Below are 23,114 nucleotides of genomic sequence, written 5' to 3'. Positions count from 1 at the left end.
GGGGAAGAACCTGTCAAAAAAGAAATCTGTGATTTCCAGAAGGAAGGAAATAAATGAGAAGTCTGGGAACTGATCACAAATATGGCACAGAATTTCTTTTCTATTTATCACCAGTTCTAAAGTGGAGTGGTGTTTTGTTAAGAGTCTCTTCCTTTCTATTTCAGAAACCAGTTCCTCCTTGTTGGTCAGAGGCAGTTACAAAATAGCAGCTCCTTATCTTTTCTTCCACTTTTTAAAGTGTGAAATTATTAAGTTAAGCCAGTAAATTATTCATTTCTCTGCTTTTTTGTCAAAATTAACTTAAAATTGAGAGGTGATTGGAGGCCTTAACTAGAGTTTTTTTTAAAGCAATCAGGGTTAAGTAACTTGCTCAAGGTTACAGGGCCAGGTTTTTCTGGGTGGGTGCTAAGTATCTGAGCCCGGATTCGATCCCCAGGTCATCCAGATTCTGGGGTTGGTGCTCTTACTCACTTCACCACCTGGCCTCCCCTTTAACTAGATTATTGACTGTGTGAGGAGACAGTAGCCCTCTTCATCCTTCTCCCAGCCTCAGATCTCTTTCCTAGCCTCCACCTTCATCCTCCACACCCAGCTGCCAATTTAATATTTCTGAAACACAAGCCTGACCATGTCACTCCCCTGTTCTAGAAGTTATAGTGGCTCCCTCTTATGTCTGGGCTAAAAGACAATCTCGACTTTTGATGAAAACCCTTCACAATCAGCCTCTATCCTACCTTTCTAGGCTTATTGGGCATTATTTTCTTTTGCTCTCTCTTATGTTTCAGCCAAAATGGCCAGCTTGAAAGAACCAAGGAGATTTAACAAGAATAAGAGGAGATGGGGGTAATATGGTATATGCTAGATGTCTTCAGGTATTTGAAGCTCTGTCAGATGGAAGAGGGATGAGATTTGGTTCATCTGACTCTAGAGAGCAGAGCTGGAAGCAACTGATAGAAATTCAAGAGAGGCAGATTTTGGCTAGATGTAAGGAAAGATTTCTTAAAAGCCATTCAAAAGTGGGAATGTACTACAAAGATGAGACAATCACTTGACAGGTATATTATAGAGAGGATTCTCAAACAGAAAGTGGATTTGATGAGGTTGCTGCTGAAGTTCTTTCACACTTGGAGATTCTATGGTTAAGCAGATTAAATTATTGTTTTACATTTGAGAGGAGAGTAGGTTCCAGTGCCTATAGTAAAGAAAGTGAGGTGCCATCCATTCTTTGTCTACCAAACTCATTGCTTTGTTTATCCAGGTCTTCCCCTAAAAATAACATTTTTAGGCTGTGTAAGAAGAACCATCTTTGTCACTGTTTCCATAAACCCCTTAGCTATAGGAAAACTATTTTAATCTTACAACTTCAGGCCTAGAGTGAACAACATATGATTCCTTCTCTCAGTGAGATTTTTCAGGATCTGCTCTCCTTATCCTTTTCCCCTCCTGCTGTGCATCAGATTTCACAGCTCATTACCACAGGTACTACTTACATAGGCAAACAGGAAGAGTTAAGGGAGAGGAGATAAAACTCGAATATGTCTGTTCCCCTGCTTGTTAATACAAATTCTAGAGGCTTAATACAGAGGAGAGGCAACCATTTTGTTAAAATGAAGCTTTGTTGGATATCGGTAGATTTTAACCTCCAATTTATTACCTGACTTTCTCTTAATGATGCACTGGCCATCTTGTTCCTTTAAGTCAAAAACCAGAGATATTTTATTAAGACAAAAGAGACTGAGTACTTTCTTCAGTATGCTTCCCTCCCCAGTCCTTCTACCTGAATATGTCAAGTTTCATCTCCCTGACTCTCTCAACTTTTGAAGGTGGAATTCAGTGTGGAAGGCACTCTGCCCATTGAGGCAAGGGTTATAGATGGGCATAGCCTATAAGATACCACCTTTAGGAGACCAGGCCATGTGAACCCCAGAAATCTATTCTTCCTTTCTTAAAAAAATTGTTTTAAAAAAGAATTTCCTAATGATGAGAAATAATTAGGCATAATCACCTGATGAAATGACCACATATGGCAATATATATATACACACACACACACACACACACACACACACACACACACACACACACACACACACACACACACACACACACACACACACACACACAGGACACTCCCCCACTGTAGAGCTTAGCATATCAGTTCAGGACTTAGTGGGGATGCTTAATCAGCTTAGCCCATAACAACTCAGAACTTTCAAGCTCAAGTGACCTACCAGCCTAAGCCTCTCCAGTAGCAGAAATTTAAAGGCATACACTACCACTGTGAAGCCTTTCCTTTCCTTTTTTTTTAAATGGGAAGAGTAGAAAACTATTTCTTTTTTTTTAAATTATATTTTTATTTTTTTCTGTTAAATGTTTTCCAATTTTTTGTAAAAATTTTAACACTAAAAAAATTTTGAGTTCCAAATTCTTACCCCCCACACACTGAGAAGACAAATAATTTTATATGCAAACCATGTTTCCATATTGGCCATGTTGCAAAAATATACACAGAAACAAAAAAAAAAATAAGGTTTAAAAAATATTTTAATGTGCATTTGGAGTTTATCAGCTCTCTCCCCTGGAGGTAAGTAGCAGTTTTCATCGTGGGTCCTTTGGAATTATATTGGATCATTGTCTTGATCAGAGTAGCTAAGTTTTTCACAGTTGATCATCATCTGTTATTATATACAATGCTCTCCTGTTCTGCTCACTTCACTTTACATGAGTTCGTATAAGTCTAATCAGGTTTTTCTGAAAGCATCCTGCTCTTCATTTCAATAGCACAATCCCATCACAATCATATTCCACAACTTGTTCAGCCAGTCCCCAGTTGATGGCCATCCCCTCAGTTTCCATTTCTTTGCCATAGAAAAAGAGCTGCCATAAATATTTTTTGTATAAATAGATCCTTTTCCCTTTTCTTTGATCTTTTGGGGATATAGACCTAGTAGCGAGCGGTATTGCTGAGTCTGAGGTTTTATGGACTTTTGAGCATAATTTCAAATTGTTTTCCAGAATAGTTGAATCAGCTCACAACTCCACCAACAGGGAATTAGTGTACCAATTTTTGCACATCTCTTATGACATTTGTCATTTTCCTTTCTTGTTATGTTGGCCAACCTGATAGGTATCTGGTGGTGTCTCATAGTTGTTTTCATATACATTTCTCTAATCAGTAGTGATTTAGAACATTTTTTATGTGACTATCAATAACTGATTCATTCTTGTGAAAACTGCCTGTTCATATCCTTTGACCATTTATCAATTGGGGAATATCTCTCTGCTTCATTAGTTATAGCACAATAGTACTCCATCACAATTGTATTCCATAACTTGTTTAGCTGTTCCCCATTTGGTGGCCATCCCCTCAATTTCCAGAGGTGCTATATTTTTGTAAATATAGATCCTTTTCCTTTTAAAAAAAAATCTCTTTGTAATATAGACCTAGTAGTGCATCTGTAGTGATTCAGAATATGTTTTTCATATGATGATAGATAACTTTGATTTCTTCTTGTGAAAATTATGTTCATGTCCTTTGACCATTTATCAACTGGGGAATGGCTCTTATTTTTGTAAATTTCACCTAGTTCCCTATATATTTGGGAAATGATTCCTTTATCAGAGAAATAATAATTTTTTAAAAAACACCATTTCAGGGGCTGGAGTCAGGAGGACCTTAGTTCAAATCCAACCTCAGACACTTAACACTTACTAGCCATGTGACCTTGGGCAAGTCACTTAACCCTAATTGCCCTCCAAAAAGCAAAAAAAAAAAAACCAAAACCCCAAACATCATTTCATTGGCTATGGTACATTTTTAGCAAAATGTAGTTTCTCTGATTTTCTCTTTTAAATAAGTTTATTTTTGTTTTTGCTTTGTCTGCCTTATTTATTACAACTAAAGCATAATAGATTTTGCTCCAGACCCTTATTTTAACTATATATGTGTTTTTTTTTTTTGTTTCAACTGTGTCTTTTGTAAACAACATTATTGTATTCTAGTTTCTAATTCATTCTGCTATCTACTTCCATTTTATGGATGAGCTCATTCCATTTATATTCACATTTATGATTACTGTATATTTCTCTTCATTCCATTTTTTGTTTCTCTGTCTCTCTCTCCTTCCCTCCCTTCCCCCATCCCTCCTCAAAAATGTGTTTTGCTTCTGACCACTGTTTCCTTTATTTTGCCCTCCCTTTAACATTCCCCTTTCCTGTATCTGTTATCCTCTTTCCTTCTTATTTCCCTATTGGGTAAGAGATTTCTCTATCCAAATGAATGTATGTGTGTGTGTGTGTGTGTGTGTGTGTGTGTGTGTGTGTGTGTGTGCGCGAGTGCATGTATGGTCTTCTCTCTTTGAAACAATTCTTATGAGAGTGAGGTTAAGCGTTACCTACCACCTCTCCCATTTTCCCCTCCACTTGGTTAACTCCTCCTTCTTTGCTTCTTTTATGTGAAAAAATTTTCCCCATCCATCATTTTCCTTCCCCCTTCTCCCAGTGCATGCCTCTTCCTTACCCTTTTACTAATTTTTTGAAATCATTCCAACATAATCCACTCACAGTTCTTACCCTGTGTTTATGGAAACTCCTTCTAACTGCCCTAACTGAAGTCCTTAGGAGTTACATGTGTCATCTTTACATATAGGAATATAAACAATTTAAGTTTATTGAGTCTTTTATTATTGTTGTTATTGTTCAGTCATTTCAGTCATGTTCAGCTTTTTAAAAAAATCATCAATTAATTTTTAGTTTTCAACATTCACTTTTATAAGATTTTGAGTTCTAATTTTCCCCCCTCCCTCTCCTTCCCTCCCAAGATAACATGCAATCTGAAATAGGTTATACATGTAGGATCATATTGAACATATTTCCACATTAGTCATATTGTAAAAGAAGAATGAGAACAATAGAGAAAAATCACAAAAAAGAAAAAACAAAAAAAAAGAGAAATTAGTATGTTTCAATCTGCATTCAGACTCCATTGCTCTTTCCCTGGATGTGGACAGCATTTTCTATCATGAGTCTTTTTGAATTGTCTTAGATCATTGCATTGCTGAGAAGAGCTCAATCTAAAAAGTTGGTCATTGCACAGTTTTGCTGTTACTGTGTATAATGTTCACCTGGTTCTACTTACTTCACGCAAGTCTTCCAGATTTTTCTGAAGTCTTCCTGCTCACCATTTCTTTTTTTTTGGATGGGAGAAGGCAAAGCAATTGGGGTTAAGTGACTTGCCCAAAGTCAGCTAGTAAGTGTATCAAGTGTCTGAGGCTGGATTTGAACTAAAGTCCTCCTGACCCCAGGGCCAGTGTGCTCTATTCATTGTGCCACCTGGCTGCCCTATTGCTCACCATTTCTTATGGAACAATAGTATTCCATTACATTCATATAGTAGAACATGTTCAGTCATTCCTCAATTGATGGGCATCCCCTCAATTTCCAATTCTTGGTCACCACAAAAAGAGCTGCTACAAATATTTTTGTACATGAGTTCTTTTTCCTTTTTTATGATCTCTTTGGGATACATGTATCTAATTCTTTATGACTCCATTTGGGGTTTTCTTGGCAAAAATACTGAAGTGGTTTACCATTTCTTTCTGGCTCATTTTATAGATGACGAAACTGAAGCAGAGGGGTAAATGATTTGCTCAGGGTCACCCAGCTAATATGTCTCTGAGGCCAGATTTGAGGTCAGGAAGATGTGTTCCTGACTCCAGGCCTGGCACTGCACTGCCTGGCATTTATGCTTACTCTTCTATGCTTATCTTTTTATGCTTCTCTTGAGTCTTGTGTTTGAAAGTCACATTTTCTATTCAGCTCTGGTCTTTTCATCAGGAACTCTTGGAAGTCCCCTATTTCATTAAATGACCAACTTTCTCCCTGAAGGATTATACTCAGTTTTGCTGGGTAGATTATTCTTCATTGTAATCCTAGCTCCTTTGCCTTCTGAAATATCCCATGTCCTCACTAATCCTTTAATGTGGAAGCTGCTAAATCTTGTGTTATCCTGATTGTGGCTCCATGATATTTGAATGGTTTCATTCTGACTCCTTGGAATATTTTCTCCTTTGACCTAGGAGTTCTGGAATTTGACTTTAATATTCCTGAGAGTTTTCATTTTGGGATCTCAGGAAGTAATTGATAGGTTCTTTCAATTTCTGTTTTATCTTCTAGTTCTAAGATATTGGGGCAGTTTTCTCTGATGATTTCTTGAAATATGTCTAGGCTCACTTTTTTTTTGGAGGGGGGAGGGCAGGGCAATTGGGGTTAAGTGATTTGCCCAAGGTCTCTTGCTTCTTGTATCTGAATGTCAAATTTTCTATTCAACATTGATTTTTTCCACCAAGAATGCTTGAAAGTCCTCTATTCCATTGAATGACCAAATTTTCCCCTGAAATATGATACTCAGTTTTGTTGGGTAGGTGACTCTTGGTTTTAATCCCAGCTCCTTTGACCTCTGGAATATCATATTCCAAGCCCTTTGATCCCTCAGTGTAGAAGCTGCCAGATCCTGGGTTATCCTGATTGTGTTTCCACAATATTCAAATTGTTTCTTCCTGGCTGCTTGTAATATTCTCTCCTTAATCTGGGAATTCCGGAACCTGGCTATAATATTCCTAGGAGTTTTCTTTTTGGGATCTTTTTCAGGAGGTGATCAGTGGATTCTTTCAACCTCTATTTTGACCTCTGGTACTAAAACATCAGGGCAGTTTTCTTTGAGAACTTCCTGGAGGATGATTTCTAGGTTCTTTCTTTGATCATGGCTTTCAGGTAGTCCAATAACTTTTAAATTATCTCTCCTGGATCTATTTTCCAGGTCAGTGGTTTTTCCCATGAGATATTTAACATTGCCTTCTATCTTTCATTTGTTTGGATCTGTTTAACATCATCTTGATTTTTCTTAAAGTCACTAGTTTCCCTTTGCTCCAATCTAAATCCGAGGGAATGATTTTCCTCAGTGAGCTTCTGAGATTCTATTTCCATCTGGGAAATTCGACTTTTCAAGGCATTCCTCTCCTCATTGCCTTTTTGAGCCTCTTTTGCCAATTGAGTCAGTCTGTTTTTTAAGGTGTGATTTTCCTCAGTCAGGCTGTTGACTCTCATTTCATAATTTTCTTGCATCTTTTCATTTCTCTTCCCAATTTTTCCTCCCCTTCGCTTATCTGCTTCTTAAGGTCCTCTGTGGCCTGTAACCAGCTCATATTTTCCTTAGAAGCTTTTGATGCAGGAGTTCTGACTTCACTGTCTTCCTCCTGTTCCATGCTTTGCTCCTTTTTGTCCCCAAAATAGGAGTCTAATGTTGGAATCTTCTGTCTGCTTTGTTTCCTTTGCCTGGTCATGTCACCACTCAGTCACTTGACCCCTGGGCTTTTTGCCACAGTAGGACTCTGCCACCAGACAGGGGAGCTTTCGTCCCAAACACTGGGGTTTTCTCAGCTGCTGGAGGTATTAGATGGGTGTCCTCTCTGAGTTCTCCACACACTCTGGCAAGCTGGACACACACCCCAGGACTTCCACCCTAGACTGCAATCCAGATCCAAGAATGTTAAAGCAAAAGTGATTACTCCTCAGACTGGTGCTTGGTCCCCCTACACTCTGCAGGCCAGGAGCTGAAGCTGCCACGTGGTGCTGGCTGGCTGTGCCATGTCTCAGCAGCTTCTTGCCCCCAGGGCGCAAAAGCCATGCACTCCCACTTACTGGGTTCCAAAGTCCAGACTACCCTGACCTCTCACTTTGTCCTTTGCATCTATGTGTTGATAAATCTGGAAATGGCCAAAGCTGCTGCTGATCTGGAATCCCTCTGGATGGTGGCTGGTCAGGCCTGCCCTGGGGCTAAAGCCTCCTTGTGGAGCTGGGCTCAGCACCCAGAGCGCTGTGCTGGAATACTGCAGGCCTGCCGGGCTGTCCTCAGTGGGAGGTTAGCTTCTCTGTGTCGTTTTGTGGGTTCTGCAGCTCCTAAGTTTGTTTAGAGTCCCCTTTTTACATGGATTGGGGAAGGTAGAAGCCAGAGCCGTGGAAAGGTCGTGCTTCTACTCTGCCATCTTGGCTCTGCCCCCCTGATCCTCAGTTTCTTTATGTATAAAATCAGGGAGTTGGTCCAGATCAGAGGTTCTTAACTTTTTCTGAGTCATGAACCCATTTGACAGTTTTGGTGAAACACTTCTCAGAAAGTTTTTCAAATATATAAAATAAAATTCATATAACTACAAAGAGAAACAATCGCTCTGAGTTTAGATTTGTTTCTAGAATTTCATTTTGGAATCATTGTTGAAACATAAATACTGGTTTAATATAATTACATTAATACTATTCTCAATTAAATATTGATCAAAGCTACAGCACTTTGGTAGAGGAACAAAGAAAAAAATAAAACAAACTACCTTTAAGAGCCAAGATTCAGTTTGTTAATATAAATTGTGTCTGTGTGTGTGTGTATACAAATATATAACATTAAATACAAAGTAATTTGAGGAGGTAGAAAGGTACTAAGAACTACGGAAATGAGGGGAGGTTGAACAGAGGAGGATGACCTATGAGCTTAACTGTGATTTTAATTCTCAATATATTTTATGGGGTAAATAGGTTTTTGTTTTGTTTTGTTTTGTTTTAGAGGGCAATTGGGGTTAAGTGACTTGACCAAAATCACATGGCTATTTTTTTGTGTTAAGTGTCTGAGGCCAGATTTGAACTCAGGTCCTCCTGACTCCAGGGCCACTGCTCTATTCACTGTGCCACCTAGCCGCCCCAAGGAGTAAATAGGATTTTGTTACCTGTCTTGGAAGTCTAGTCACTATTTATAACATTGTTTGTTTGTTTTTTAATGGGACACTACATTCCAAGTTTCAAATAATTGATTGACATACAAACTTTCAAAAGAGAGCCTGTTGGCAAGTTGCAGACTTTTTTTTTTTTGACTTGGGGAAATCTAGGTCATGTTTAACCTGCTTCTCTGTCATTTGCAGACCTTCATCTCAAGAGAGAGAGGAAAGGGGGTAAAAATTAAAGAAGATAAAGGCAGAAAGAAAACTAGTAAAGCCACAAAAGTGAAAAAGAGAGATGGAGAAGATAGGATAATGAACCATGACTGGTAAAATACCATGTCCTACAGAAGAATAAAATATCGAAAATGAGATGCTTCATAATCTTTTATAAAAGAATGAAGGTATGAGGTTTTAGTAAAGGGAATGGGAGCAATGGAAAGAACTAGAAAAGGAGACTTGAGTGATTTAAAGTTCCAGCACTGATTTTTAGTAGCTTACCTTATATAAGCCATTTGATATCTCTAGATCGCAGTTTGCTCCTCTGGAAATTGGAAGACTTGTTGAGTCGAAGATCTATAAGGTCAGCTCTAAATTCTGTTATGTTTTTCCCTTGAAGACAGGCCTGGCTCACACATTAATTTCATTCAACAAAATTTATTTAGTATTAGTCTTTCAGAATTGGAGGGACAAAAATGTATGTGCGTGCGTGTGTGTGTGTGTGTGTGTGTGTGTGTTGTGTGTGTGTGTGTGTGTGTGTGTGTGTGTGTGTGTGAGAGAGAGAGAGAGAGAGAGAAACACTGGGCAGGGGGAGAGAAGATTAGGGAAATACCTTCCTATAACAGGTGGCACTTGACTCAGAGAATAGACAGGAGGCCAGTTCAGCTACAATGGAAGGCATGTATGTGAGAGAAATAGGAACCATATTGTAGAGAGCTTTAAATGAATGCAAGCTGAGTATTTCTTAATTTATCCTAGAGATAATATGGAGCCACTGAAGATATTTGAGTAGGGGAATGACATGGTCAGATCTGAATATCAGTTTAGTAGCTGTGCTTGTAGGCAGGATTATGGAGGTGAGAGATTGGAAGCGGAGATGCCAATTAGGCAGCTAGATGGTGTAGTAAGTACAATTAGGAAGATCTGAGTTAAAATTCAGCCTCAGACAGCCACTTTGTGCCTTAGTTTCTTCATCTGTAAAATAAGGACAATAATTGTACCTACACCACACAGGGTTGTTGTGGGCACAAAATTACTTAATATTTCTAAAGTACTTTGCAAACCTTAATGTGTGGTATAAAAGTTAGTATTTTAATAGTCTAAGTGAGAGATAATTAGGCTTTATAAGTGGAGGAACATTGGGAGAGATATTGGTAACTCATAAGATTGGAGAGGTGAGAGAGAAGGAAGTCAAGAATGATTAAAAAATTGTGAACTTGGGTGACTAGAAGATTGATGATACCCATAACAGAAAAAGAAAGCTTCCTCTTAGATAAATGAGGAAGGGAATATTAATATTAGCCCTACCTACTTCATAGGATTGTTATGAGGGAAACACTTTATAAACATTAAGGTGCTATACCAATGTGAGCTGGTGTTAATACAAATACTGTAATGGTAAGGAGAAGAAGGGATCCTGTTCCACTGGTACAAAGTCTCCTAGGAATCCTGGGGACAGCCTTTTATTGATCCCATTGCTAGAAGAAGTGCCAAGGTTGGGAAGAAAATGTAACAGAGAAGATGTGATTTTTGCCCCAGATTTTAAGCCTTCTGTTTTGAGACAAGCTCCCTGAGAGCAACAAACTGAAAAATCCATTTACAGGGGAAAATATTTGTTTACACTAATAAGTGTAGTAGGGCCTGAAGTGAGAAGCACTTACTGTAGGGGTGCCAGCTCATCTAGGTCAGCTGTTCACTTTCTCTGGTGCTTCCACTTATAATTTGGAGACTCAGAATAGGATTTCCCAAATAGCTAAAGGAAACCTGGGCTTGAATCCAACCTGAGAAGTGATTAGGAACTTCCCTTCCTAAATAACCATGTCATAGTCAGAGTTTTGACCTAGTCTTGTGCTGTTCTTTTGCAGGGGCTCAGGCAGGGTGAATGTCAGTAGCGGAGAGAGACCTAAGTAGACACTCAGAGAGAAGAGCAGCTTCAGGACTCTCCAAGGGCTCTTCTTATACCCCAGGGCCCAGCAGGGAGCAGTATACACACCTCAGGGCAACTTCATAAGGATTCCACAAGTGGAGAAAATGCATTCCATCCACCTAGGAGCTGTGAGTTCTGGCTTTGCCACATGTCCTCTCTAAGCATGTTCCCATTATCCCTGTACATGCTATGTATGTGGGAGCATGTATCCCAGATTTTGAGGTGGAATGTTTGGTGTCAACTGTTTTTTATTATGCCACCTTAGTAAATATCTTTTAATGAAAACTAATTAACTGGTTAATTGCTATCAATTGTATAATTCCTGGGGAACACTTGATTCTTGACCTCTAGAATCCTGAGGGGAGTAGTAGCTATCCTCTGTGGATCTAACTTGCTGGCAAATATAACTTGGGAAAGAAAGCCTATAACCTATACTATATATCTGTAAATCTACAGCTATGTTGATAAACAGGTCAGTTGTTAGATATCATTCTCTCAAATGATTTGAAAGATTTTGCCTTGTATTATTTATCTATAGATTAAAAGATAAATATTTTGAATAATTTGACAGAAAATTAAGGCAACTTGCATGCTTTTCAGGCCTGATAATCACTATGGACACAAGACACTAGAACGTATAAAGTCTGTGTCCAATTAACCACCCCCACAAAACACCATAGCAACAAAGGTAATATTATTGTTCTCTAAAAAACATTCACAGAATCATAGAGTCTTGGGGTTAGAAGGGAGCTCTCAGTCATCTAAGGCTGCCCATCCCCAAACAAGAAGTCCTTCTACAACTCTGATGAAGTGGTCAACCATCCAGCTTTTGTTCATAAGGCTCCAGTGAGGGGGATGGCCACTCCACCCTTGAGTAACTGTTAAGTGTTTTTCTTTACTCAAACCTAAGTTCGACTTTTTGTAATCACCCTTCAGGTTTGATCCTACCCCTCTCCCCCCACCTTATTCCTCCTAATTATGCCATTTGGAACTAAATCGTATCTCTGTGACAGCCCTTAAAATATTTAAAAATAACTATCCCCATTTTCTAGCCTTTTCTTCAGGCTAGAAGCATCCTCCATTGTTTCAAAGGATTGCATGAACTTCAGGGCCTTTACTATCCTGAATACCCTTTTCTGAATGCCCTTTGGCTTATCCATGGTTCTCCCTAAATGTAGAGCTCAGACCTATAGAACTGAACACAAATACTTCAGCTTGGTCTGACCTGGCAGGGTACAGTGGGACTGTCACCTTCCTTGAACTGTATATTACATGTCTATTAATGCAGCCTAAGATTGTATTAATTTTCTTGGCTTCTATATTACAATTTTTTGCTGTTGCATCAAAAAAACCTACATAGTATATTCGTCGTGCTACAAGTTTTGCTATTTATTTCCCAGAGACTCTTTCTCAAATAGGAAGCCACAGTTTCTGGGCAATTATTTCTTATAATTATTTTTGGGCATATTCCTCACCCTTCAATTTTTACTGTTTATTTCCCAGAGACCATTTCTCAAATGGGAAGTGTGGGCAATTATTTCTTATGCTAATACTAGCTCTGTTTCAAAGGAAACATACATATGAATTCCCCTTAGGGAAATGGGGGTGGAAAAATTGCACTTGGATTCCTTGGAAGCAGGGAGGTGAGGAAGAAGCTGGCTCTGCCCACTGCTCAGGTTTGAAGGGGAAGCACCAAAGGACCCATCTGCCTGTCCCCTTCTGTGGACAGGGATTGTACAAAGCAAACCAATCTAAACTGGTGGCTTGGGGTTCCTTGGCTGCAGCAGTAAAGCCCAACACTAATCTCCAGGCAAAAATGTGGAAACCATTAGCCAAAATGAAAAGACATAAATCAGGAAGAGGCTTTATGGCAGAGAGGAAAACAGTTCTTCTCCAGAGTGTGATCCTCGTTGTTGCACAAGAATCTGTGTGAGTCACCACATTGAGCCAGTGGAACAGGGGGAGGGTGACAAGTAATGGGAGGGTCCAAGATTCAGGGCAGCTGGGGGTTTGGGGTGGGTAGGGGTGCTGAGAAGGGCAGACACTGCAGAAACAGCTGTAGGTTCATAAGCAACCATACTTTATCAGCAGTCTGAAGGAGGGAGAACCTAAAATATCACTCTTCCCTCCCTTTCTGGAAATGTTTCAGAAGTCATGTTACCAAGTGAAGAAAACAGGAAGAAATCACCCTTAATAGCTAATAGGTCAGCCCTCACATTCAGCAGCTGTGTGTCCAGTAAGTAGTCTGGAGCCCTGACAGAACAAAGAGGGAAAAACAGAGTACATCGTGCATGCTCATTTACCCTGCCCTGTCTCCCCTTCCCCATTCTCCCTCCCTGAGCTCCTTCTGAGCTCCAACAAACAGGAAAGACCCAATTAATATCAACAAGCCCATTTGTCTCTGGGCCAGCTCCCCATCCCCACCACTAATATCCTTTCATCCTTTCCTTCCTCTCTGACTCTTATGTACTCCCTGACCCCTCCAGCATAAAAGTACCACTGACTTGCTGCCTCAACTGCTCTGTGTATGGAGGGAAGGGGGTGGAGTGTTTTTGTTATATAAGACTCTTTCATTGTTGCTTTCTCACTAATTATGATTCCATACTACTGTTCCATGTTTCAGTTAGTATTTAATGTAAAATCTGGATTCTTTGGCTGATAAAAAAATTGTGCAAGACTTCCCCAACTCAATCTCACTGAACTTCAGTTTCATCTGTAAAATGGGGTTGAATAATACAGTGTTGACTTCACAGGGTTGTTGTGAGAAAAGCACTTGATAAGCTCAATAGCCAATATTCCAATGGATCTATGATCTTATTGATAGGGATACTTCCTCTAATAATTCAAATTGTAATATATTCATGCCTGTTCATCTGTTCAACTTATCCTTCCATAAATCTTCCAGGGAGGTTGAGTGGGGAGGGAGGAGTTCCATTCACAGTGGGAGGGATTCATAAAATTCTCTTTAACATACACACACACACATATACAGAGGAATCATACAAATTTGAAACTCTATGGAAATGTAATTGTTATTACAGTTATTAGACCATATGTAAACCTTAATTTTCTCTGGTACTCCAAATGTTAGATCCTTGTCCAACAACCAAGGGAGTTAGCATGCTACTAGAAAGACTTAACCACACCTATATATGACATTCTTTCTATAAATGAAGCCAGAAGATGAAGAATTTGTGACTAAATGGGAAAATGCTTACAAGTTCTGCTTGAATAGGCAAATAAAATAGGAGTTGGTAAGACTTATTTTGTCCTGTGTTCAAAGGCAGTAAAGAACATAATTTCTTGTACTTCATTTTTTTTTCTTATAGTGCTCAAGATAAGCAGTAGTTTAAAAAAAGCCACCAAGAATGTAATTATAGCTTATAGGCCAACATCTGTTGTAGAGGTTGAAAGGTAGACAAATTTTATGAAAAACTTAATATGCACTTCCAAAGAATATCACTGAATATTAATCTTTATGTTATACACGGATATTCAGTGACTACAATGGGAAGATGGGCACAGGAAAGTGCTTAGATAAATAAATTGGAAAATATGATTCAGGGTTAAGTAAAGGGGACCAGAGGTTTATAGGACCACTCAGAAACCTCAACATGACTATCATAAATATTTTGTTCCAGATGATACAGAAGGCTCTAGATATAGGAAAAAATATTTTTTTTTCAAACAACTAATTATTTGTTTATTTTTGGTATTCTTTTAAAAAAACATTTGAGTTAGGGGCGGCCAGGTGGCAGTGAGTAAGAGCGCCGGCCCCAGCATCGAGAGACTTGGGATCAGTACCGGCCTCAGATACTCTCTGCACCCACACAAAAAAATAACTGGCTGTGTAACCTTGAGCAAGTTACTTAACCCCAATTGCTTTAAAAAACAAAAAAACCACTTGAGTTATAAATTCTTTCTCTCTCCTACCCCTCCCCCAGCCATTGAGAAGGCAGGCAATATGATATCAATTATACATGAGGGATCATGCTTAGCCATGTTGAAAAAGATGAAAGAAAGAAAGGAAAAAAAAAAGAAGCATAAAGAAAGTGAAAAAAGTATGCTTCAATCTATATTCAGAGTGCTGATTTCTCTGGAAAGAAAGCAGAACTTGTTCAGTCATTCTCTGATTGATAGGCATCCTCTCAACTATACATGGTGAATATTGAAGAACAATAGCAAAATTAAACATGACTATCTGAAAAGATAGGAAACATCTAGTAAACAATGTGGGAGTAATTTCTGAATTGGCAATCTGACTTAGACAACGAGCCAATTAGAGCAAAGGCAAAAATCAACACTAGGAGATGAGGAGATATGGTTCTTCTAATCTGAACTATCCAGATAAATTACTGATGCTGAAATAGGGGAAACAGATAAAGGAAAAGACATTGACTCTTAATTATCATAATTTCCTTCAGATGTTGAACCAAGGTAATTGACATAATGAAAAGGCTGAAAGACACCAGAAAACACCTTAGCAAGCAAATGTTTGACTGTCTTTGCAAGACAATCTAATGTTAACACTGGTTTAGAATATCAATTCATTTGAAAAGTGCTATGGAAGAAAGTGGTGATAGATCGCAAGCAGCATCAGGTAAATAGCAGTTTAAATCAGTAGGACAAGTCTGAAGAAAGTTTGGTGTATGACCCAAATACATGCCCAGTCATTGGAAAAAAAGCTGAATAAACTGTGGTATATTAATGTAATGGAAAAATATTGCCCAAGAAAAATGATGAATATAAAGATTTAAAAGAAATATGGGAAGGCTTACATGAAGTGATGTAGAGTGAAGGAAGAAGAACCAAAAGAACAATGTGCATGCTGACACAACCACACACACAAGGACAACTTTAAATAATAACAAAGGCCATGTGAAATACAGTGGATAAGCACAGCATTGCTCTTACCTTGGTAGATTTCTCAGTTAAGGACCTAAGTTTTCTTAATAGATGGAGCGGACTCTGTCATTTTTTTTCTAGCTCAAAGCCCAGAGGCTTTTGTGCTACAGATCTTTCAGAAAAGCAGAAATCCTGACACAGAGAATCATTAAACTAGGTAGAAAAAAACATCAGTGGCTTTTTCCTGTTTCTCTTGGCTGGAATGGGCAGTACCTCTCCAGAAGGAGATTACTTGTTATTTATTTAGCTTAAAGCCTTTGGAAGATCCTCCCAAGGAGGCAGGAAGCAGAAGGAAATAGGGGAAATGTCTTTTTTCACATGAATCAATTGAAATGTACTCATTTGTTCCCAATTTAATTTGATTCACCAAACATTTATGGACTACTTACTATGACCTAGGCAAACTAAAAGGAACAGAAAGATGCAGTTTTCCCTCAAGGAAGTTTTGGGAGGTAAGACAATATACACGGATATTGATAGTGGAAGTAAGAATGTGATGCATGTATAGGAAAAATCAAACATGCCAGGACTCAGAGGGGGAGGGATGACTTTTAACTGGTGAGAGAACATGGAAATCTTGTGGAAGAGCCAGCACCAGAGCTATCTATCCCTTGGAGGCAGATAAGAATTTTGACAAGTGGAGATGTTGAAAGCTTGTTCTAGTCAGGGGGTGGGAGGTAGCTTATATCAATAAATAGATTTAAGAAGACAGATCAGGCAATAGGGAATAGGTCAATTTTAATAGAACATGATCAAGGGAAGTTGTATGAAATAAATCGAGGGAAGAAGTTGGAGCCAGATTTTGGAGGGCCTTGAATACTAAACTAAGGGTTGCATTTCATTCATCAGAAGATGATTTCCAAGGTACCTTCCAGGTCTAAATCCTATGGATCTTCTACATCAGGGTCAGCAAATAAAGCCCCTGGGGGAAAATCTAGCCCCACCTGTGAGCTAAGAATGCTTTTTACATTTGTCCAGAGGCTATCTATTTCGTTTTAAAAAGTAAAAACTATTCTCAGTTTGTGTACTATGAAATAAACAGTCCATTGGCCATAGTTTGCTGAGCCCTGTTCTGTGTGATTAATTACAATCAGCTTCCTCAGAATCCTAGATGTCTCAGGTCCGTGAGGTTCTCCCCACTCTTAATCATATGCCACAAGCCTCAGAGATCACAGCATCCTAGAAAGAACTAAGATCACTTAGCTTCCTAGTTGAGGAATGAAACCCTTCGAAAATGTTCACCAAAAGTCATCGTTCTATCTCCCACCACTGTACACTGTTAGCGAGAGTCTGACTCTCCTCAGGTTTCTAGGGATGACCCTAGGAGGATGCTGAGAATGCATTTCCAATGTTTTTATCTAATGGGCTTCCCAGTATCAGTGAGCCAGCCAGAGTTAAATAGCTTTTTAAAAAGGCCTATTAATTCCATAAAACATCCACCTCAAGAGTCTAGGTCACACTTTCCCATAAGTTTATTCAGAGTCTAGGGGAAAGTAGGCTCAAGCTTAGAGAACCTATATAGCAAATGGGATCTCATGTCTTCTGGCTGACTGGAATTTGTTTTTTCCCTTTGCAAAATGCTCATGAAGTATCACTGAGGTATTCACAGATCTCTTCTGTGCCCTCAGAATCCCGAAGCTAGTCTCCTACCTGAAGAGGTCACATTTTCAGGTTGGGTATATTATTTATTGCTTGTCTGTTGTCTCCAATGACCTAATTACTGGGATGGTAAGTGTGTTACTTCCTTTGGGATCACTCCCTCTATCCTTTGCTTTACTGCCCTCTGGTACTGGTAGAAGGGATCTGCCTTCTCAAAATACTCCCAAAACTTGACTCTAAAAGTAGTCATCTGAATATCCCACTGAAATCTTCTCTAATATACATAAATCCAGAGGTTTGTCTAATTCAAGGCTTCTCATTCTGGAGTCTGTAAACTTGGTTTAAAAAATCTTTTGATAACTGTATTTAAATTATTTAGTTTTCCTTATAATCCTATGTAGTTTCTTTTATGCATTTAAAAACATTCTGAGAAGGGATCCATAGGCTTCACTAGACTGCCAAAGGGATCCAGGGTACAAATAAGGTTAAGAATCTTTGGTCTAATTCTTTCAACCAGTCTTAAAACATTTCTTATTTGATTTCATTAGATGACTCTAAGAACTTCACACTTAAAATCTAATTTACACTTTTGAGTGATTGATTTAGTAGAGGTACTTGCAATGTTCACACCTAGTTTACACATTTAATTAACTCTTTAACTTAATCAGAGAGACATTCTCACCTGATATTATCAAAGTCTAAAGCTTGGCATCTAGTTAGTTAAATTAATTGGGGTTATTGGATACAAAATAACTGCTCTCACACATATATCACTGTGTGTGTGTGTTTGTGTGTGTGTGTATGTGTATGTATTAGAACTTCCTTGTGAGCAGGGTCTATGTAAAGTTTTATGTCTTTTATTTCCAGTGTTTAGGGCATGATAGATATTTAATAGATCTGTTGGAATTGATTGAATGGAACTTATTGAATAAAAGCCTGTTGGAAGATCATTACAGGCAATTCATTGTTTTGCAAAGCAATATATTTTATTTGCAGACATTTTTAGTAGCTTGAAAATTCTTTCCTTTGTTGAGGTTAAATGTGTGTCTGAATTCTTAACATATCTCCGGAGTATTTCACAAACCAAAGAAAATGCTGTCTATTTTTGAGGAGTTGGAATAGATAAAAAGTATAAATTTGGGTGATAAAAAGTATAAATTTGTCAGACAAGGTTCTTACATTTCAAGTATCAATAGTAAATTAATGTTTATAGATAGTTTTTATAAATATAAGGTCATAGAGTTTTTAGACTACCTAAATAAAATCACCAGCTTGAAACTATGGGAGCTCCCAGCTTTCCTGGTCTAAAGTGCCAGAAATGGAACATCCCATTAAACTATGACATCTTTAAAAGGGCAAGGGTATCAAGAAAACAGCTAAAAACAGTGGGAAAGTTTTAAGCTTGTTTTCCTTATACTTAAACAGCTTTAGACCCACCCCTCAAAATAGGGGAAACAGAAGCAGTACCTAGCAAAGTTTTAAAAATTTAGAGCTAGAAAAGACCTTAGAAGTTATTTTATCAGTCCTTCATTAAAAAATTTGTTTTCAATTAATATTTTTTTGTCTCCCTTCCACCTTCCCCCCAGTGAAAAAAGAAAGTAAAACAAATTCCCATGTTGGCCATGTAAAAAAAATGTAAGTCTTTTTCTGTGCCTTGAGTCTACTGCATTTCTGTGAGGAGGCTTACTTCGTGATGTCTTCTCTGAAGTTGTGATGGATCAATTCAGTCGATCTGAGTTCTTAATTTTACATATGAGGAAACTGAAGTCCTAAGAAGCTAAGTGATTTGTGCAAAATGAGAAAGGTGGCAAATAGCAGAGGCAAGATTCAAACTGAAGTCTTCTGACTCTAAATCTAATGCTTTTCTCATTCTGTCTGCCTTGCTGCCTCTTTTTTTTTTTTTTTTTTAAAGCAATCGGGGGTTAAGTAACTTGCTCAAGGTTACACAGCCAGTTATTTCTGGGTGTGGTGCTGAGTATCTGAAGCCAGATTTGATCCAGGTCATCCTGACACTGGAGCCGGTGCTCTTACTCACTGAGCCACCTGGCCACCCCTAAGCAATTGGGGTTAAGTAACTTGCTCAAGGTTACACGGCCAGGTGTTTCTAAGTGTCTGAGCCCGGGATTCGATCTCCAGGTCTTCTCAACACTGGAGCCGGTGCTCTTACTCGCTGTGCTACCTGGCCACCCCTGCCCTGCTGCCTCTTAAGGAAAATATTTAAAATTGGTTTCTTGCCCCATCCTCCACCCCCATGGAAATAGTTGGTACAAACCAAACATCTTTTAGATCCTCAAAAATTGAAGTAGAAGTGATATAGACACATTCTCTTCTCTGTCTGTCTCTCTCTCCCTCACACCCACACCCACCCACACCCACACACACACACACACACACACACACACACACACACACACACTCCATTCACTAGGAGACTCAAGCTATTAAAAAACAATGAATCTGATTATGTGTAAAGTTAGAAGAAGAGGTCATCTAATATGCAACCCTTCCCCCACTTCTTATAGATAAGGTAACTATGACCCAGAAAGGTTAAGTGATTTGTCCACAGTCTCCAAATTCAAGATTATCCACTATCCCAAAACATCATAGACATGACCATATAGACAGGGATTATAAAAGGTGATACTGCTCAAGAGGAACAATAGACTTCCCAAAACAAAATTCTGACAATAAAATGATAGATTATCCCAAACAAGAAGGAAAAGGGGGAAGATATTTAAAGGAAATAATGTGACTACATCTGTGGTTTCCAGTGAGTTACCTTTAAAAATCAAAGAATTTACCTTGAAATCTCTTCTGGGTTTATGCTGTCCCATTCTTCTGGATGCTGGTTGCATCCAGGAGCTCTAGTTCCCCTTTTCCTGAGGCAGGATGCTATCCTAGGAGGCACAAAATCCCTACAGATTATCTCCCCTCTCTTCCCCCACAGGAGGATTCATTGTTCCATGGGATGCTACCCCTCCCACTGATGAATCTGAATTCTTTTCTTTCTTCCTTCCTTTCTTCTTTTTCAATCTCTCCATTTTCCATCTCATGAATTCTCCTTTATCCCTTCTACAAAAGTAATTTTCCTATCATTGTTTGATTTGATGAGGGTACATCAAACATCCCCACCCCCCCCCTCAGACTTCTGGTAGGGCAGGATGGATCTCTATACCCCAGTGCCTGTATATCTTATTTCCCAGTTGTATGTAAAAGAAAAAAAAATAATAATAATTTTTTAAACATTTGATTTTAAAACTCTGAATTCCAGATTCTTTCCCTTCTTCCCTTGTCACCCACCCTTACTGGGAAGATAAGCAATTCAATAGAGGTTATACATGTATAGTTACACAAAACATTTCCATAGTGGATATATTGTGAAAGACTTGACTATATTCCCCTCCATCCTATCCCACCCCCTACTTGTTCTATTCTCTACTTTGATCCTGTCCCTTTTCAAAATGTGTGCTTTTCTAACTACCTTCCTCCTCCCCCATCTTCCCTCCCTTCTATCTTCCCCCCTGCTTTCCTGTTGGGTAAGATACCTAATTGAGTGTGTATATTATTCCCTCCTTAAGCCAAATTCAATGAGAGTAAGGTCAACCCATTCACTTTTGCCTTCCTGTTCTTCCTCTCCATTGTCACAGTTTTCCCTTGCCTCTTTTATATGAGATAATTAACCCTATTCTGTTTCTCCCTATCTCTTCTCATTATATTCCTCTCTCAACTATTAATTTTATTTTTTAGATATTATCCCTTCCTATTCAATTGATCCCATGCCCTCTGTCTGTGTATACCTGTACACATATATACACACACTCACATCATATGCATTCATACATACATATACCTACCTATATAGACATGTATATATATGTTTACATATATATTTATATTCCCTTCAATTATCCTCATACTTAGAAAAGTTGTATTTGGTAATCTTTCCTGTATTTTTAAAGCAAATAATTTGCTCACTTTGCTTATTTTTATTTTGCTTCAAATGCATCTTTTTTCATCGATTCTTAGACTCAGGTTGTCAGGGCATATCACTTGGAGTTTCAACTTGAGTTTTCTTTGCTCTTTGGAACACATTAATCCATTCCATTTCTTTCTGCAATTTCTGGGCGGGAGGGTATAGAATAGTCTTATGCTATTAAAATTTCCTTTCCTTTATATCTGAGGGTCTTTCTCATGGTCGTTTGCTGAACTTTTTTTGTCATTGGAATTGTTCAGTTTCATAGGATTTGCCTTGTAGTTCACAACATAGAGTTTGTTTGTTGGTTGGTTGGTTGGTTTTGTTTTGTTTTCCTGGAGGCAATCTGTGGATTCTTTTGATTGGCACTTTATTTTCTTGGTTTAGAACATCTGGGTAGTTTTTCTTGTACTTTTTCTTGCATTGAGGTATTCAGGTTTTTTCACTTGCCATGTTCTTATGAGAGACATATCCATTCATTCTATCTTTAAGATCAAAGTATGGTATTTTAAATTGTCTATAAATTATACATTCTTTTAACTTTATTTCTTTAATATAGTTTTCTTTCTGATCCACTTCAGTGTATAATATTTGTATTCTCAATCAGTTGTTTTTCTATTTTTTTTTCCTTTGGAGAGACTCCCAACTATGGATTCAGATTCTGGAACTGAGAGCAAGAGCAGCATATGGGCAATAAAATTGCCAAATAACTCCTAGTCCCACTCTCAGCGTCGGCTCAGAGTCCCCTAGAATCTCTTTCTGACCAGTTGTCTGACACCTTCTTAGTCTCTGAACTGAGAGTTTCTGAAGCTGTTGCTGTGCTTACAAGGCCCACTACTAGCACTGCTCTCTGGGCCAGCCTTCAGCTTAGTGATAGAGATCTCTCCTACCAACTTCTTTTTTTTTTTTTTTTAAAGCAATCAGGGTTAAGTAACTTGCTCAAGGTTACACGGCCAGTTATTTCTGGATGTGGTGCTGAGTGTCTGAGCCCGGGATTTGATCTCCAGGTCTTCCCAACACTGGAGCCGGTGCTCTTACTTGCTGAGCCACCTGGCCACCCCTAAGCAATTGGGGTTAAGTAACTTGCTCAAGGTTACACGGCCAGGTGTTTCTGGGTGGGTGCTAAGTGTCTGAGCCCAGGATTCGATCTCCAGGTCTTCTCAACACTGGAGCCGGTGCTCTTACTTGCTGTGCTACCTGGCCGCCCCTCCTACCAACTTCTAAGGTGTCTTAGACTGAGAAAATGTCTCGCCCCAAACCTTTTGTTGGCTGTGCTATGCCAGAATTCAATTTGAGGAGTATTTATATTTAAAGTTGTTTAGAAGGGAATGTTGAGAGAATTTGGTTGGGTTGCTGCCTATACTCTACCAACTTGTTCCTGTCTCCATTTTCTTTTGTCTTACAATATTTATTCAGTGATCTTTTGATTCATGTAGTTATCCAGAGGGTCATCATCCACTTGGTTATTTATATCCTCCATGTTGATTTATCTGCCTATGCCTATGCTCAAGGTAACTGAATTTTCTTCCACCTACCATCTTTAAGTAATTTCAGACTTTTTCCTTTATATTCCCCTGTTTCTTACTTTCTGACTCCTTTCCCTACTGTGGTGTATTCACTGAGGACTGGATCATTTCATAGGCCTAAGCCCTGCCCCAGGTGGCTTTAGGGGGACATAATTGGCCCCACTTGAATGCCAGTCCCTTTTCCTTCAGGCTTTGAGCAGCCCTCC

General features: G+C 38.7%; 1 protein-coding gene across 5 annotated transcripts in view; it reads left to right on the top strand.

The window, feature by feature from the left end:
- The window catches only part of GAS7 (growth arrest specific 7), a 325,321-nt gene that overhangs the window by 40,720 nt on the left and 261,487 nt on the right, over positions 1–23,114 (top strand). For 2 of the 5 annotated variants that reach the window (XM_069076772.1, XM_069076780.1), the window contains exon 2: positions 10,844–11,033. The exons of the other annotated variants lie outside the window; for them this stretch is intronic. In XM_069076772.1, coding sequence (XP_068932873.1) covers positions 11,010–11,033 — 24 coding nt within the window. In that variant the 5' untranslated portion in view covers positions 10,844–11,009. The remainder of the gene's footprint in view (positions 1–10,843; positions 11,034–23,114) is intronic. 5 annotated transcript variants of the gene reach the window in all.

Source organism: Petaurus breviceps, unplaced genomic scaffold, assembly GCF_028583685.1.
Source record: "Petaurus breviceps papuanus isolate PSGF00001 unplaced genomic scaffold, PetGlider_PUasm1.0 90925, whole genome shotgun sequence".
Taxonomy (NCBI): domain Eukaryota; kingdom Metazoa; phylum Chordata; class Mammalia; order Diprotodontia; family Petauridae; genus Petaurus; species Petaurus breviceps.
The sequence above is the reverse complement of the archived record's forward strand: the minus strand, read 5'-3'. Positions and strand labels throughout refer to the sequence as shown.